We start from the raw sequence: 18,625 nt of genomic DNA, 5'->3' as shown, positions 1-18,625 counted from the left end.
ATATACAATATGTTGTTGAATATTCTTGGTTTATTTTTTATTCAAAATTTTAATTTTGCTAAAGAAAGATAAGATGGAGGATTAAAATACATAAACAATTTGTAAATTGAAGTTTATGAGCTGCAGTGTTCCTCAGTTTAATTTGAATTGCTTTCACTGAAAAGGATCCCAGCTACAGAACTGATCTAATATATTCATACTGTTTCTCTTGAACTTTATTACTTTACATTAATTCTTATTTATTTAATTAATTTTTTTTCAGATTATTTACAATTATATGTAAGTTACACATGATAAACACATTACTTTTACTGTTAAATTACACTTGCTGAATTTTAACGTCATTAAGAAAACATATCAATGTCCCTATCCATTTATAAGCATGGGCATCTCATGGCACTTTACACACTTCTGGTAGTATTAAACCCTATGTCCTGGCAAAATTCCACAGTAAGTCATAAAGTCTGTCAGATCTCAATTCTGATTTATTCTGGAGTACTTGTCCACTACCAAATCCATGATCTCTTTTTCGTCTGAGATAAATTTTGGCCAATGCTACTGTCAATGTATTATGGGAGGATTTCAGCCTTCTAGATGCAATGCCATCCACTGGGTAAGAAACAGAATTATGACAAATGATGTATGAACTCCTGCTCACCATGGGACTGAGCTAAGCCAGCCACTTGACTTCTGTTTCCCCTCCTGTCACTTACGTGTGCTATCCATTAACATCATAAATTTTCCAGGGCAGAGACTGTTTGAAGTGCTTAGTTCAGGAGGAGCTTAATCCCTTTAAATGCTACTTAAGTATAAATAATAGTAATAAACTCCTGGCAGCAGGCTTCTAATACACTCAGACTTCTGCTGATTAACGTTGTCCCATCAGCTCCTGAACTCCACTCCCAGTCCCATCCCATTGACATTCAGCCGTGAGCAGCCCCAGGCAGCTACACTCCCATTGCTTGGTCAGGGTACAATGCTCGGGCTTGGCATGAACGTGGCAGAGCTGATGTATTCTGCTTTGTTTCTGAAAGACAAAAACTGCAGGCAAAGAGAGCATGCGATGGGTGTGAGGTGTGCGAGTGTTGCAACAGTCTTTCTGCAAAGGTCTTTGGGTGTGGACATGTGGCAATCATCTCTGACAATTGAGGTCATACATCCTGCATGGCCTCTTCCATGTCCATAATGTAGGGCAAGTGCAGTCATCCCAGCTGGACCCCTGGCTTTTGAATGCATGTTGTAGATATACGTTGCTTTCAGCTTTGATATTTTGCAGTAGTAGCCCAAGTGAATGTTGCACATGATCGTGTAAAAGTAGCCTTTAAAGTTTTAGGTCAGGTCTTTCAAGAGGCTTTTAAGATTTGGTTATGAAGTACATTCACTGGGGGACAGTTGGACCAGATGATCTTGGAGGTCTTTTCCAACTTTTACGATTCTGTGATTCTACATTAGGATATGTGTTCTTGCTGAAACTAGAGTGGTAACTCATGGCTTTTTACATGTTCACCACCATTTTGTTCAGGTCTATATGAACAGTATTTTGTAATATTTACAGAAATCATATATAATTTCATTCTCTCTTGTATATCACTTGGACAAAGGATTAATGTGAAGAAAAACTACAGATAATAGCAATCACCTTCCAGTCATTAGGAAATAAAAACAGAACTAAAGCCATAATCAAACTGATCTGTTTTTCTGGAAGCAAATCTTCATTCCCCTGCAGAAGGATTTTTTAGTCTGACAAACATATCTTGAAAGTCAGGGGATGTGGTGGTATTTCCCTGGATGAAATAAGTTTATTTGCTTGATTCTGTTTCAACTGTCTAAAATTATTGTTATTATATATTGTATATGTTATTTTATCTTTTTATGACATGCATATTTGTGTTCCTCAGATAAATGGGAAGCCCCTGCAGTATATTTTCCCTCATGCAAGGCTCAAACTACTGAGAGACCCAAAGGATCACACAGTTTCAGGTAAATAGCAACAACCCTCTATGAGACATAATAATTAATTTGATTAGCATAATTCATGGGAAAAAAAAAAAAAAAAAAAAAGGCAGCATTAAAAATAGTTCCTGTGTTATATGCAGCAGGAAATTCAGTGGTCATTTTAAATTTTGCTGTTTGGTTGCCACAGAAAGCAGCAGTGCAGAAAAAAAAAGGTCACAATATCTGTTCCAGATATATAAGCTATATAGACATTAAAAGTAGAGGGAAAATCTGTTGTGTTATACATAACAGCAGTCTGCTGTCTGTTGCTTTTTATATAACTCTATATTCTCTGTGTGAGAAGTTTCCTTAAAAATTAACAGATGAATTAGAAAAACAAGTAGGCTTGTGTAGGTATCCAACATGTACAGAACTGAGAAATTTATTCTTTCTGTAGAGCTACTGGGACTCTTCTTCAGAAGGGATTAGCAGAACAATAGGACCAATTTTTCTGTAATATCCTCACACAGATAAATTTATCGCAGGATTTCAGATTTGTTCTCTTTTCCATAACTCTAACACAAATGTTCACATAAGTCTGACTCCACTCGTAAAGAAGAAGATAGTGGCAGAGGTTATGTTCATTCACCCCTTGAGTGTGAGCAGGAATACTTTATGATCTTTTTACCTATCAAGTTGTAAAAGGCTGCCAATTGCAAGATCTAGCAAGGGTAAGGTTTGTCTGTTGCAGGAATTGGAATTGCACCCTTTCTTATATCTAATATTTACAAAGAACTCAGAGTTTTTTTCATATGTTGTTTGTCTTCCTTCAGAGGCACATGCTTTAAGTGGGTTTGTCATGAAACCATCAGACTTTCTTTTCACAAGTTTAAATTGTAATAGTATGTGTCAAATGCTGTTTCTGTGCAGAAGCAATTACTGACTGCCAGCTTTGGTGTTCCCTTAAGCAATAAGTAGAAAGTGGTACGAACTCACTTGAATTGCTAAATATTGTTTTCACAAGGCTTTTGGCAGTAAAATCTTGATCACTGCCGCCCCCAGCATCCACCTCATATTTAGGGCGTTAAATGAATTTTCTGTATATATTATGAGGTATTTTCTTGCTAGTTGGTGTAACACCCACGGATGATTTTGGAATACATAAGGACCCCTTCGCCCACACAGTACAGTTTGAAAGAAGCAGCCAGGGCTGTGGTTTTGTCAGCCTTTCCTGCCTGGGGCCCTTGCATTCAGCAGGAGTCCCTTGATATCCTTGTGGAGATTTTTTTGTCCTGGGGGATGATGAGTAATGTTGTCATCCAAGCTGCTCTCATACCCAAGAAGAAGAGGAATGACAACATGACTGTATGTAGCCCATGGTTTAACGTTGCTGAAGGCTTGATTCTCCTACAGCAAGTTACTTACACTTGTGCAATGTAAAATTCCTGTTCTGAATTCTTGACTAGCTTAGCTGCTGGCAGCCATGGCACACGTGCTCTGCATTAGGGGAAATACCATGTAAGTGATGACTGGACAGGCAAGGTTGCAGATATTGACTTCCCATTTATAAATTCACTGCTCAGCATGAGATCACACTGGATTGAATATTCACTTAGGGTCCTGCCAAGATTTCATAGCCCATGCTGGGATTGCCTGATGCTATAGCTGTGCTGTATTGTACGTAACTTCTCCTTGGTGTAAGCAAAGTTGGCTATGTGTGTGCAAACTGCAGTCATACTTCTGGTTTGTAACCCAGAAAAATCCTTGGATCCCTGCAGAGACATACTTCTATCTGGTGTATATACAGATTTCCCTACAAATATGAGGAGGCTGAAACGTGGATTGTACAGAGAAGAGCCAAAGGTGGAATGGGGTACCAACAGGGAGGAACTGAGCCAGAATGAATTGTTATTTCTCCCTCCTTGTACATATTTGAGGTACCATAAACATGTGGCTTTGTGCCTCCCTTTCTCAGTGCCCAAGAATTAAAGTAGATAGAAAAGTTCTTAAATGTGCAGTATTTTCTGCTGAACCCCAAGCTTTCAAAATAGACTCTCCAGGAGCCTCACACTTTTTTTTTTTTTGTTTGTTTTTATTTTTTGGTTTAAAAATTCAATTTTTATTACTTGGTATCTACAGACTTTTAGCAATATGTCCTTATTAACTAGACAACGAGGCACACTTAGAAATCCAAGTCTAGAAACACAGAAGTTAATTAAAATACTGGTACATTAAACAATATAATCACTTATACACCCACTACAGCAGTAAGACACGATTAAGATTATTGGGTATTGATCTAGATGCCAGGGCTGGTTAGCTGGCTGGTTTATTTCTTTTCCTCTGTTTCTTGGTTTCTTCCCTCTCTCTTGTTCTATTCATCACCCTTTCTCTGTTCCCCTCCTTCTTCTCCTTTTCTCTCTTTCTCCTTCCCTCTTTCTTATCAAAAGTACCAAATGATTTGTTGAATCATCATATTTAACTGATTGCCTTATACTTGTTGCATAGGCAATGGAAGAGTGTATGTTAAAACAAAACACCTCAATAATGCTGATGTGGGGAGCCAGATCTCCCCAGGGCTCAGCCAGGCACTGTCCAGGTGGCAATGGGAATCTCTGGTCAAAGATCCTTGCAGCAGGCACTTCAGCTGTATTGGATGAGACTCCCTTAACTGTTGTGTTGCTGAAGCAACTGGAATGTGGTCCTGTGTGACTACAGAAACATGCGTGTCATCCACTGTCTGTGATTATCTTACAGTGTTTGCAAAACACACCGTCTTTGTGCATTAAAGACTGTCTTGTGTGAGCTTTTCTACACATGCAAGAACAGTTTCTACTGATCATTTGAATGATCTATGTGCAGTTTGGTCAATTTGATAGCTGAGTTGCTTTGATAATGTGAGCTGCCTTCCCAATACTGCCAGATTCTCAACTGGGAGAATAAATTAACACATCCTAAATATGCAAATAGTATACCTGTAGGCACACAAGCAAATGCCATGGGTACCCAGCTATACCACAGATGTAACTATAGGGCAAACTTGGATTTCAAACTTACATTACTATTATAATTTGAATCCCATAGATCTCACCACATACTTTACATAGTGAAGGTCAGTTCCTGTTTAGGGATCCAGAAATTGTCGCATTATGAATATCAATAGTGTCTCAATTTGTGTGCTGACAACACAAAGCTGGGAGGAGTGGCTGATACCCCAGAGGGCTGTGCTGCCGTTCAGAGGGACCTTGACAGGCTGGAGAGTTGGGCTGAGAGAAACCTCATGAAGTTCAACAAGGGCAAGTGCAGGGTCCCACACCTAGGGAGGAATAACCACAAGCACCAGTACAGGCTGGGGGGTGACCTGCTGGAGTACAGCTCTGCAGAGAGAGACCTGGGAGTCCCGGTGGACTACCAAGAAGACCAATGGTATTCTGGGGTACATTCAGAAGAGTGTTGCCAGCAGGTCAAGGGAGGTGATCCCCCCTCTTTACTTAGCCCTGGTGAGGCCACACCTGGAGTATTGTGTCCAGTTCTGGTCTCCCCAGTACAAGAGGGACATAGAACTACTGGAGCAAGTCCAGAAGATGATGATTAGAGGACTGGAACTTGAGAACAGGCTGAAAGAACTGGGCCTGTTGAACTTGGAAAAAAAGACGACTGAGGGGAGATCTCATTAGTGCGTATAAATATCTGAGGCAAGGGTGTTGAAAGAATGGAAGCAGTCTCTTTTCAGTTGTGCCCAGTGACAGGATAAGAGGCAATGGGCACAAACTGTAGCACAGGAGGTTCCAGCTCAATATGAGTGGACACTTCTTTACTGTGAGGGTGCCTGAGTACTGGGACAGGTTGCCCAGAGTGGTTGTGCAGTCTCCTTCTCTGGAGATATTCAAAACCTGCCTAGATGCCATCCTGCGCAATGTGCTGTAGGTGATCCTGTTCTGCAGGGGGGCTGAAGTAGATGATCTTCAGAGTTCCCTTCCAACCTCGGCCATTCTGTACAAAATTCAGGCTGTTTCACTGCACATTCTGTGCATACGCTTTCTGCTTATTTGTTTTCTTGCTTAATGAAAACTGGAACTTGAGGTACAGATGCCTTTGGTGCCTCTTACATAATTTTGCACACAGAAACATTTAATGAAAAAATTAGCATGAGAACGAGGTGTCTAAGAATAAGGAACTAGGCCAAAAATGTGATGACAAGAAAACTGTAGCTCTGAATGAAAAATAAATATATACTTGCTAGCTGCCCTGTCTCTGGAGGTTTCTTGTTTCTTCAGTATATGCCATCATCTAGAACTCACAGCTCTTCTTTTCAAGGTATTCACTCTCCCCTCCTCAGGAAATGCTGATAGTTAGGAAGGAATTGACAAGGATTTTCTCTACAAAGATTGATGAATAATTTGCATTAAAAAAAAAAAAAAAAAAGAAAAAAAGGAATTGGCATCATCGTTCTGCTGAGGTGCCAAAGCAATCATGGCAATAATCAGAGAATTATAATGTAGCAGTATTTAGTGCTCCAGAAACTCGCTGTTTGTTTTCACTGAGAATCCCTCGTTTCTTTTGGATCCCTTAGCATAACCAGCATAAGCACTGTTTTATTCTGCCAGCATTTTCTCTTCTGGTTTTTAACACTTCATAGAAACATTTGAAGAAGGGAAGGGTGGGCATGATATTGAGGACAACAAAGCATTGTCAATGCCTTTGGAAATGTTGCAAGGAGGAAAACCCACATTGTGTTCTTCCGAACAAGGCAAACAAATTCAGTAGGTCTACATGGTCAAGGAGTGCATCTAAGTTAAAGTAATTCTTGCTGCTTTGCCTTGCATGGAACTGAGACACAAGTAACTCTCCCCTTTTCAAATGTAGGATATTCTGTGTTTCCATGGAGCAAAATGTACTGGTAGGCAGCCACGCTGTCCATGTTGTGGAACATCCTATTCAATTCTGAGGCAAGAGAAAAAGGCAGAAAGCTAATTCAGGAAAAGCTGTGAAGTTTGTAAAAGAGCGAAAAAACCTAATTGGACTGTGTGTGGGAGACTGTGTCACCCACCTTAGCAGTAATATCAGCAAAACTGATAAGAGGTAGCTGTAAGGCTACACAAGTCAGAGGTGCCTCATACTCTCCATAAGGATTATGGATTCCTATATGCAGCAACACACCTCTAAACCATGCCAGTTAATGGGCTATATATTCAGACTGAGAAGTAGAGAGTTAGAAGTGTTTTACTGTACCAAGTCCACACTTCTATAGTCTCTAAACATGTAACCCTACATATTTAGGGTTTTTTCACCTGCAAGTTCAGCAACTTCAGTTCTTACAGGAGTACTGAGGTGCAGTGAATACGTGATGATTAATCAATGAAAGAATGTATGAAATATAGTCACAGTCCATGTTGCATGTGACACAGACGTAGAGTAAAAGTGTAACTCACCTCTTGTCCTCAGACTTTTCTCAGAGGATTGCTTTTCCTTTTTCTTTAGTTTAGCATTGTGAAGAAATGAAACAACACTTTGCACAAAATGTATCCCCTCCAACACTTGTTACTGTGAAAGGGTCTAATACCTAATTAACAGCCATCATTCCTTCAAGTACTCTCTCCTTATCAGAGACCTGGCACAGACATTAAATAACAATAAACAGAAAGGGGGAGAGCTGTTATCAACAGGCAACCTCAGAGATTTTCCAGTGAAGTCATACAGCAGTAGGTGAGGACAGGAATGGAAGTACAGGAATGGAGAGATGTATTTTTGTGTCTTATTAATGATCTTAAAAAGAACTTAATGACATTTGACCTTCCTAAGTAATAATAATGATAATAAAACATATTTTCATATTTGTTGGAAACAATTTGTAGAGATACAAAACATATATGCCAAGTTTATGTGCCTTCTCTAAAATAACTTCATTTGAAATGGATTACTATGTGTATTTCAAATACTTTCCATGAACTCTCTTTTGCAGCTCTGTTGTTTATGCATTTTTCAGTGTATAAACACCCATTTAAGAATGCATAATATCATAAGATGAGTGGAGGTAATTAAGAGTGCAATGTGTCTACCAATAATAAAATTCCAATTTGCTTCGTATCTCTGCAGAAGTAGACCAATGCAATACTGAGTGCCAGGCCCCCAGTTTCCAATGGAAAGCCAAAAGGAAAGCAGGAGCGCACGAATGAGCTTGACAGCCACTGAAACAGCATCTTTCAATCTCTAACTGCATCTACCACATCAGCACTTTCTCTTGAATCGGTTGAAGACAAGACATTCAGGGGCATCTGCCATTGGTCAGATGACTTGTTATGGACATTAATAGAGTCCTTGACAAAGTCCTAACAAAAGAAAAGTTAAAGGCACAGAAATGCCAGTTTAGAATTTCAGTTCTCTGGTGAAGCATAAATGATCTTAGCAGCTCTCAGAGGAAAATTAAGACCCTTCTTTGCATAGTGGCTGTAAAAAAATGTGAATAGGTTTAATAATTATGCTAGAATGAAGCAGTTACAAAGGGCAATTAATTGAATGTTGAAATACTTTAGTTAACCTTTTGGATACATCTGTTTTCCTCTCTTGATTATAAAAGAAGCATGATGTGACTAATTTAGACTGAGATTTTTTGTCTTGTAGAGATCTTAGATTAGATGAGTGTATATTGCTTATGTACAAAGAAGCTATATAAAAATCAAAAGATGTGCAGAGGACTAGTTGTTTAAAGGACTGCATTGTTCCTTATCACCAAGTGATAAATGTCTGTTTGAGTCAGATGCGTTTTCCAGAGCAGTGTGATGTACCGTATTGAGAATTGATTGCCTTCCGTCCACAATTTACTTCATCATAGACTATACAGGTCTTTGAAATGTGCTAGCTTTATGCTCCCAGGCAGCCTGGCTGAAGGATAATTCCAGTTAAGATGTTCTGATTCTGCAGGTCACTGACATGGAGAAAATGGCTCTTGTGGATGGATAGGGAAATTTGAGTTTGTGACTGTCTCATAGCATCATTACACCTGCTAACTGAGGTGCAGCATTTATCAGGTGAAATCTATTATTTTTTATCTGTTTCTGAATTTTTTTATTTGTTTCTCTGTTTGTTTTTTTTGTTTGTTTGTTTGTTTGTTTTGTTTGGTTTGTTTTGGTTTGTTTGTTTGTTTGTTTGTTTTTATATATTGTTGACAGATAATATGCACTCATTCCTTGCATGTTTGCTTGCTGTTTTACTTTGGTAAAAGGAGATATGGAAATTTTCTGCAAAATTTCATTTAAATAACATAAAGTTTGCCAGAAAGTGTTCTTGTTCCTAAAAAAATCTGTTCATCAAGAAAGGGAGTGAAGCTGACACTAGACAGTCAAGGCTGATGAAGACAAAGCTGTCTGAGGATAGGCACCCAAAAATGCAGATAAACAATTTTCCTTTATCCCCATCACAAAAACTGTGTTTTAAGGGGTTAAATTCACTAATAACAATCTGTTAGTAAATTGCTGAATTCATAAGCTGTTTTTCTTCTGCAATAGTGAAGTTGTTATAAGAAATATTTGTGTGACAAGAAATGTGTATGTCACAAGATGACATATTCTCTCTCTCTATATATATAAAGAAAACAACTAAAAATCATTTTGTCAACTCACTCATTTTAAAATGCAAAAGAAAAAAAATATATGCTTTTTTTCCTTTTTTTTTTTTTTTTTAACTGGCTTAAGTTGGGTACAACAGCAGTAATGGGACTTCATTACTTAAAGACATGAATTTAAACTCAAAGTAGATGAGAAATTGCTGGATATATTCACTAACCTCATTCAGCAGTGACTGATGTCATCAGGGAAGGGCATGTGAAATGAACTGACGGTCTCAGCATGTGTCTTAGTGGACAGTTCCCCATTTCCAACTTATACACATTTTACAGATTATACAAAGTTAGGCCATGTCCACAGACTGAGTGGTTGCAAGAACTGAACTGTCAAATGGTGAACACAATTTTTCCAGTGGGACAATCTGAACAGATGTGCTGTGACACTTCTGAGAATAAACAATACGCTTCTGTCTTGTTGCCAGCTTAGGCTCTTTTCCAGGCAATGAGTTAAAAGTTTAATGACAGAGGAACTAGAATTCCTTCATTTATTTTGTGTAATTTACACACATATAGTAATCTTTTTAAAGAATTATATACACGCACAAAAACAAACAAAAAAAAAAGTTACTGTCTTTTTACTGTCTTTTTCACAGAAAAGAAGGAAAGTTCAGAGTTTTTTACAAAGAATTAGATGGTTGCAGGTATTACTTGTTTTGAAAGAAGTTTTAACTTTGCAATTAATAGTTTCACAAGTTTTTCCTCATTCATGACAGTAATCCATGTAAGACTATGTCACTTGATTCCCTTGTGCAGCACGGCCATTTGGGTCAGATATTCTTTTGGTTTTCCGTCAAGAGGAATTATCAAGTGTGCAGAAGCTTTGTTGGGTACTTTTAAGCACAGGCATTACCATCTTTCCTAAAGATTCCTTGGTCAACATTTCAAAATGTTGACCAAGAGCCATAAATGCTCTCCATTACATGTACACTCCCCAACATGTCTCCTGTTCCAGAAGTAGACAGGAACTGGTAGACAATGATGTAGCTTCTGTTTAACCATTGCCAACACACATTTGCACAAATATCACATGGATTTCCTCTGCTCTAATAAGAGTACTGAAACAACAACAACGAAAGTTGGATTAATTACATAAACACCCATCTACAGTTTCTGTGAATCTGTAATACCAGGACATTATGCAATGTCTGTAATAAAAGGGCAGTGCACAAAGTTGTAATTAAGAGAACTTGCATGGTAAATTGTCAAGCCTTTACTTGTTACTTTCTTAACAAAATATAGATAACTTTAAAACTGAAGATCCAGTTGCCAGCAGTTAAAGCTGAACGGTTTCAAGTTTTTGTCCAAGATGTTAAGATAGCTGATATCATTCACATAGGACTGATCTATTATTTACCCTGTATTAAGACATCACTAAATGCCAGATCTGTAGTACACCAATTAAGTTGCAAAGTTGCGATATGCCAGCAGAGCATCCTTTATGTAAATCTTTTTCCTATAATGAGAGGGTTGCCTTATACTATGTTGGAAACATCAATAAAACCTATTCAGATTTTCCCCTTCATTAAGAACATTAACAAAAAGCTTAAGCTAAATGCAACTACTGTAGCATTAAAAATGTCATGAAGATTGATTTTTTTTATTATTTTTTTTTACAGTGAAGCCGTAAACAATTGGCTGACATATTGGTTGAACGGATTAAAGCATGTCTTTTGGGGTAGATTCATCCTAGTAAGAATCTTTAATATTTTATGAAACTGGATTGAAGTTATAGTACTGCTGTTAGCTGAGATGAACTCTAGACTTCAGGTATTTTCCTACTGTAACTTCTGGCCTGGAATTTGAATGTTACAGGTATTCTGGATGGCTGGGCAACTTGATGAGCAAAAAAATAGTTAGATGATTGGATTTAGAGGCGTGTGATTAACAAGTTGTGCTTTTCCTGCAGGCACATAATACATGTGCTATGACCTGCCCCATTTAATATTGTTATCAGTGATTTGGAGGAGTTGATGAAGTAAACTCTCATTAGCAGATGACACTGGATTAGGGGGAAAGGTTTAGGGGCAGGACTGCAATTCAGAGGGACCATAGCTGGCTGGGGGAATGGGCCAGCAAGAACCTTGTGAAATTCAACAATGACAAATAGTAATCCTGTGTTTTGGGAGGAGGACCCCTGTACAATGACACAAGCCAGGGTCTGACTAGCTGGGGAGCAGGTCTGCAGAAGAGGTCCCTGGAGAAGATCTTAGATTTTTATTTATTTATTTATTTATTTAGGTGGATGGGGAGAAAATACATATTTTTTTGGTCTCGAGGCCAGCTGAACACAATATGCCCTAGCAGCAAAGGAGGCTAACATCATCCTGTGTTGCTACCAGGAACATAACTTTATATTTGACAAGTCTAGACATCTACCTTTTTAGCAGGTATAAGTTGTATATACCACTTATTGAAGATAGCAAAACTCTCCCAAATGTGTTAAATATTAGAACAGTTGTACTAAGTGAGATATAAGCTTTGTAGCTTATATCATGTAGACCTTTATCATGGCTCTGGTAGAAAATATATAAGAATACAAGCCCAGAGTAAGCACAGTGCAATGTTCTCATACCTTCCAGCAGTCTGTGGTTCAGTCACTTCATGAAGCAGTGATTGCTTCCTTGTATGTAAGGAGATCTACTCCCTACCTAATGGCTTTTGTTTATGCATTATACTATGTATAGTATATTATACATATGTATATTATACTATGCATACACTGTATACATATATCTTATGCATTATATCATATTTACTCTAAATGTATTGCTGTTTCTTAAATGCTAAAGCTAATAGGGATGAGAGAGTTCAAAACATTTTAAAATATTGAATTCAGCTGTAAGTTAGTGGCATCTATTGAGCACTGGCATCTATCAGTAAACACAGATGAATCTCAGTGCTGACAGTTTTTTATAGATTTAAAACTACCATAGCTTTAAATAGAGAAGCCTACCATTAATGGCAACTTAACCTTATTAATCTTATTCTGATGTGACAGACCATCCAAAAAGAAGCCTGTGTCTTGTTTTCAAGTAGATACGATAAGTGCTCCAGGATGCTAATTTGTAAAGCACTTTATGATCCTTCAGGATGATAGCCAGTGTGCAAAGCAGCATGAAGCAGTTTCTCAGCTGACATAAATCAATGTTATGTTATTAAAACAACTGGAATTATCTGAATTTCATCTGCTTGGGATTTGGCTTCATGTATATTTTATGCTTTAATTGCCAATAGCCAAGAAGTAGAATAACTGAGTAGGTTTAATCATGTTTCTAGGAAACAACTTCACTAAAGTTAATTTAGTTCTGAAAGTGCAAAAAACAATTTTCCTGCAAACAATCTTGAAAACGTTGTACCCATACAGATAACCAAGCTTTGATATGAATCGTCATATTATGTATTCCACAGAATCATATAGTAATAATAATGCAAATAAAAATTTACCTTGGATTTGATTATACACATTACTTTTCCTGTTGCTTTCCAAGTGCCTGATCTAACTTGGTTTTGTTTGCTTTGTCATGTTTGTTTTCCATCTGTTCTCCAGACTTTCCAGATTGCTTTATCATAACTGTGATATCTAAATAGATCATTTGCTTTTATTCACTTTTCAATCTGAACTCTCCAAAGACAGTTGTTTTTTCTTCATCACTTTTTTCTGGGACTCACAATTCTAATTATATAGATAATGGAACATGGTGTAAGATAAATGCCTACCATCACCATACGTCTGAGCTAGATAAGACTAGAGAAAGAATGAGGAGATAATGTATAGTAAATGAACACAAGAGGAAGGTTCTGTCTCTGTTCACAGCCAAGTAGACTTGGAAGACTTCATATTGTTTGGTTTGGTTAATTTGTTCTCATTGCTGTAGCATGGCGTTTTGTCGCATTGCAAAATATTTTGTGCCTAATGTCTCCTTTTCATTCTTTATTCTCGTGCATTTTTCTAATGCCTACCATTGGACCTTGCCCCCCGAAAAGGTCTTTGTTATCCTCCTTTTCTATGATTCAGCCATCTGATTTTGAATTATTATCTTTTTTTTTTTTTTTTTTTTTTTTTTTTTTAATACTTTGCTTGAAAGTGATGCAAAATAAATGTGGACTTGTGTAGTTACTTCAATTGGTTGTATGCCTATGCTTTGGCTCATGGACCCAAACCAAAAGACCCAATCTGCATTTTCAAGTTTAAATATATCTTCCATTTCAAATTTCTCAGGGGCATGTATCATTGTCCTCATCAGCATTTTTCAGTTCAAGTCCATTTCAACTTTTTCAATTTCACTTTTATAAAGTTTCAACTTCAAAGCATGGAACATCTGATGTTTGTAAAAAGACCATGGTTTTCCAGAAATAGATAGTGATTTTTAACTACTGTCTCAAAGGCCATGCTCTTAGGCACTAGATACCAAAATCAATAGGTGTTACATATATATATAAAATTCAGCCACCTAAAAGTCTGTTAAAAAATCATATATCTCTGTATCTAGCTGTGACAAGAGTCAAATTGCTACTAATGATTTTCAGAGTTTCCTATGCCAATTCACACAAACTCATGTGTGATTACTGAAAAAATATGTTGCATATTCTAATTGCTTCTTTTCTTTCTTTGCTCGTGTCATTAGACAAATGGTTTCATGCTTTGAAAATTTAGTCCTGAGGAAATACTTGTTTGAGTTAGCACATGAACAATATGAACAATATTTGCACAGAGCTTCTGGGTCACATGGCTACATTCTCAGCCAGGGGTGCAGTTGTTGCTTCTATATGGGACTTAATAATTAAGTAATATCAGGCCCTGCATTTGGTGCTGGAATCCTGTTTACTTTTATAATGGAAAATTATCCTTTCAAGCTTTATTTTCATTTTTGCGTAAAGACAGGAACAAACAACAAATGCCTGGTGTGCTCCAAGTTACTCATTATTTCTCTGTCTTTTTTTTTTTTTTTTAAACTTGTAATTTATATAGGGAGTTATTGACATTTGTTTTGAAAGTCAAACCTAGATGCTGAAACAGTTCCAGTAAATCTTGGCTCTTTAATGACTGAGCTCAACTAAGTAGTAGAAAGATGATAAGATTTCATGAATTTCCCTGTGAACAGAGCAGCAGCAACAGATTGGCAGCAATCTGATCTGTATTATCTCCATAATGAAGAAAACAAGACAAACTGTAGTTGCAGAACTTAGGTTATGGTCAGCATACTACAGCAAAATAAATTAATAAATTAAATAAATAAATAATATAATATAATATAATAAATATAATAAAATAAATATAATATGATAAATATAATAAATAAATTATTTATTATTATTATATAGACTGAGTGATGTTTCTAATCTTTCCACTATGTTGCTACTGTGGAACAACAAAATATACCAGGTGCTACGATTTCATGGTGTTCTGAGAACATTGAGCTACACAAATTTAGAATAAGTAAGTCAGATTTTGCACAAATTAGGGGATGGTGGAGATAAGGTAAAAGAGAATGAGGTATTTTTAAAATACTTCTGCAATGTTGCTTGCCAGGTCACTGGTGACAGGGTTTATTAGTGCCAGGTTGTTGGTCATTATTCAAATATATACATGTGGATATGCATCACTTAAATAATTTGTGATATTTGGACGGATATGAAATGACACGTGAAATGTTGTTTTGAAAGTCACAAAGTGGGTTAATTGGGGAAAAAAAAATCTAGGTGATTCAAATTGATTAGTATTTTTCTCTAAGTACGGCGTGCTTTCAAAAGCAACTCTTTATCTACTAGGCATTTGCAGTCTTCATTAAAGCTCCTACATTCATATTTTCAGCTATACAAGTCAGTGGGTCATAAATTAATTTTAACAATTTAGTAAGAATATTTGTTTATCAAAATATAAAATAAATGTAGTTGCATGATATGCCTTGTTAACCTCATCTTAAGGCTTCAGTAAAGACTGTACAGGAAAGCAGGATCACAGTCTTGGGATATCAGTAAAAATAGTTGTAGTTAATTAGTGGTCTTCTAACTTTGAAAAATCCTAAAAAAAGATTGGATCTTAAATATGTAAAATTCTATATGAAGGGATGTATTCTTGAAGATATTTTCCATATAAATCAATAAAGTTCTGAAAGATTCCCTCTCTCATTCATAGCACAATGATCTGATTTTCTGACAGTAAATAAATCCTATGTCATATAAAAAAGAAAACATTAAATTTTCTAAAAAAAGATAAAAAGTTACATTAGCTATGAAAAGTTAAAATTGAAAGATTAATGTCAGGATATATCAAAATAGTGAGAGAGACTCAAATTAAGACTCGAAGACTAAAAAACAAAACAAGCAAGCAAACAAACAAAAGAACAAGGAGAAAGGAGAAACCATGACTGATGATATTTTTAAGCTACCTGCATTCTGTGTGATGAATTGGGTAATGTCATTGTAAACAGAAACAGTAAACTTAACATTTTCAGTAGATGCAGTATCCATAAACAGGTCTGAAATCTCATCTTCACACTAGACACTACAGCAACATCCAAGCAATACTTCTTTGTCATTCAGAACCCAACACTTAAAACACATTGTGCAAAAAGTAATTCATTTATTCTGATTGCCCAGAAATTAACATTTTTATCATTTAAACTATTTTTTTAGTGGCATTTCTGCAACATCATAATAATAAAACAGAATGTTTTAATTTAGTGCAAAAAAAATCCACTAATTTGAATTCCTCCAAATTGCCCAGCAACATTTTTGTTGTTATTTGCAAACTGACACACATACACACACATGCGGTTGTTCCTTAGCAAGCATGCTCCTACTTAATACATCAGTCATATATTTGACTCTAAAAGCTGCAAATTTAAAATCACAAGACTTTTCAAGTTCTATAGGAATAAAAACCTTTAAATATTACCATCAACAAAAAATTATTTTCTTAGTAGCAGTATGGTAAAACAACTTAGATTTGCAAAATCAGAAACAATGTCAACCATGGTTTTCAGTAATCTAGCACAGATATCCATAGACTTATCTGTGAAACCGGGTGTCATGTACACCCATTTATATGACAAACCACCCATCTGCCATTAAGATATCATAGACAGAGACTGATGTACTGTGTCATAAGAAAACTGTGAAGCTTTAGATTTATTCCCCAATGTTACTGAGTCTATTCCTACTGATGAAAAGTCCATACATTGGTTGTGTAGATTAAAAGTAAGTTACCTGTGTATGAGTTTTTGTGTTGTGCACTAAGAATTTGTTTAGTTTAGATTAACTGCATTTAGTACTTTGCAGCTATGAGCCTCAGCCCTGGAACATATTATTGAATCTTACAATAGTGTTTGATCAGAAGTTCTCTGATAAGTGTGCAGAGCAGTCGGTATGAATTTCAGTGGCCCAAGGATGGACTGATACTTGCATGCTTTTATTGGCTACTTTATGCAATGAGATGCTTATCTTTTTTTTTTTTTTTTTTTTGTAAAAGACATTTTACAAAATATGTAGTATGATGTGTTTGCTTTCCATGTCATGTCAGGAAAAAATAAATTCTACTGGCGCTAAATTTCAAGTTTTCAGTGAAATAATATATCTAATTTAAAATAAGTTTGTTCCAATTACACTGAAAAATTACTTTCCTCTCCTAAAGAAAAATAACCTTAGAATTCCCCATTAGCACAGTCCCAGAGTGCCAATATAGCTACTGTTTAAAACACAGTATCTTTTCTGTATATCAAATAATTTATATTCAAAACCAGCCAAACATCAATGTTTACTGATTATCATCCATGCCAAGTTTATAATTAAAGGAATATTAACTAACATGATGGATGTGTCTTGTACCTGAAATTTAATTATATTCCCTATGCCTGTAATTAGCATTGGTATTTTGATGGTGTTGTTTTGTGCTGATTATATAGGCAACTTAACAGTTTTACTTTAGAGGCCCCCCCTCAAACTCAAATACTTATATTTTTCCAATTCTTAAATTGCTGTTCAAAGATGGAGATGACTGTCATGTCCAAAAAGAGGCAGAAAAAGATCTATATTCTTTTATGCTACATTTGCATTACTAAACATTCACAGAATAAAAAGCTTACAAGATAGCTCTTTTAAAGATGTTGCTCAGGTCTTCAAACTCCAAAGAGATGACAAACGCAGTGAGAGGCCACTATGGCTAAAATTTTTAGCAAAAATTCCAATGAATTTATTCACAAATTTCATGCTATCATCAGACTATTCCCAACTGTTATAGGATTCTGCTGTACTCCTCATTACAGAATGGCTCAGGTTGGAAGAGACCTCAAAGATCATCTACTTACAACCCCCCTGCCATGGGCAGGGATGCCACCTAACAGATCAGGCTGCCCAAAGCCCCATCCAACCTGTCCTTGAACACTTCCAGGTATGAGGCATTCACAGCTTCTCTGGGGAACCTGCTCCACTGCCTCACCCTCCTCCTAATCCAAATATCCCCTCTTTTAGTTTAAAGCCATTCCCCCTTTTCCTGTCATTTTCTGCTTCAGCAAAAAGTTGCTCTCCATCTTTTTTATAAGCCCCCCCTTTACATATTGAAAAGCTGAAACAGGGTCACCCCCTGAGCCTTTTCTCCAAGCTGACCAGCCCCTGCTCTCTCAGCTTTTCTTCATAGGAGAGTTACTCTGGTCCTCTGATCAACCTCATGGTCCTTCTCTGGACCTGCTTTAACAAACCCACATCTTTCTTGTGCTATGGGCCCCACACCTGGATGCAGGACTCCAAGTGAGATCTCACAACAGCAGAGCAAAGGGGAACTATCAACTCCTCCCACCTGCTCACCACTCCTCTTTTGATGCAGCCCAGGGTGCAGTTGGCCTTCTGGGCTTCAAGCACACACTGCTAGCTCATGTCAAAATTTTTGCCCACTAGAACTCATAAGTCCTCCTCTACAGATCTGCTCTCAGTGAGTTTTTCTCTCAGGGTATACTTATGTTTGGGATTGTTCTGACCCAAGTGCAGCACATTGCACTTAGACTTGAACCTCATTAGGTTCACACGGGCCCACTTTTCTTGCTTGTCCATATCCCTTTGGACGGCATCCCTTCC

At 36.9% G+C, this 18,625-nt stretch overlaps 1 protein-coding gene across 16 annotated transcripts in view; it reads left to right on the top strand.

Moving 5' to 3' along the window:
* PCLO (piccolo presynaptic cytomatrix protein) overlaps positions 1-18,625 on the top strand; it is a 361,820-nt gene that overhangs the window by 224,402 nt on the left and 118,793 nt on the right. For 15 of the 16 annotated variants that reach the window (XR_011092110.1, XM_068669948.1, XM_068669944.1 and 12 more), the window contains one exon: positions 1,899-1,980. Coding sequence is in view for 14 of the 16 variants with exons in the window: in XM_068669948.1 (XP_068526049.1) it covers positions 1,899-1,980 (82 nt within the window). In the remaining 2 variants the exon portion in view is untranslated. Of the gene's footprint in view, positions 1-1,898; positions 1,981-8,856; positions 8,964-18,625 lie in introns of all 16 variants that reach the window. The other variant, XR_011092109.1, reaches the window with a different exon arrangement.

The sequence above is a fragment of the Anas acuta genome, chromosome 1 (assembly GCF_963932015.1).
Source record: "Anas acuta chromosome 1, bAnaAcu1.1, whole genome shotgun sequence".
Taxonomy (NCBI): domain Eukaryota; kingdom Metazoa; phylum Chordata; class Aves; order Anseriformes; family Anatidae; genus Anas; species Anas acuta.
Note: the sequence above shows the minus strand (reverse complement) of the source record. Positions and strands in the feature narration are given on the sequence as shown.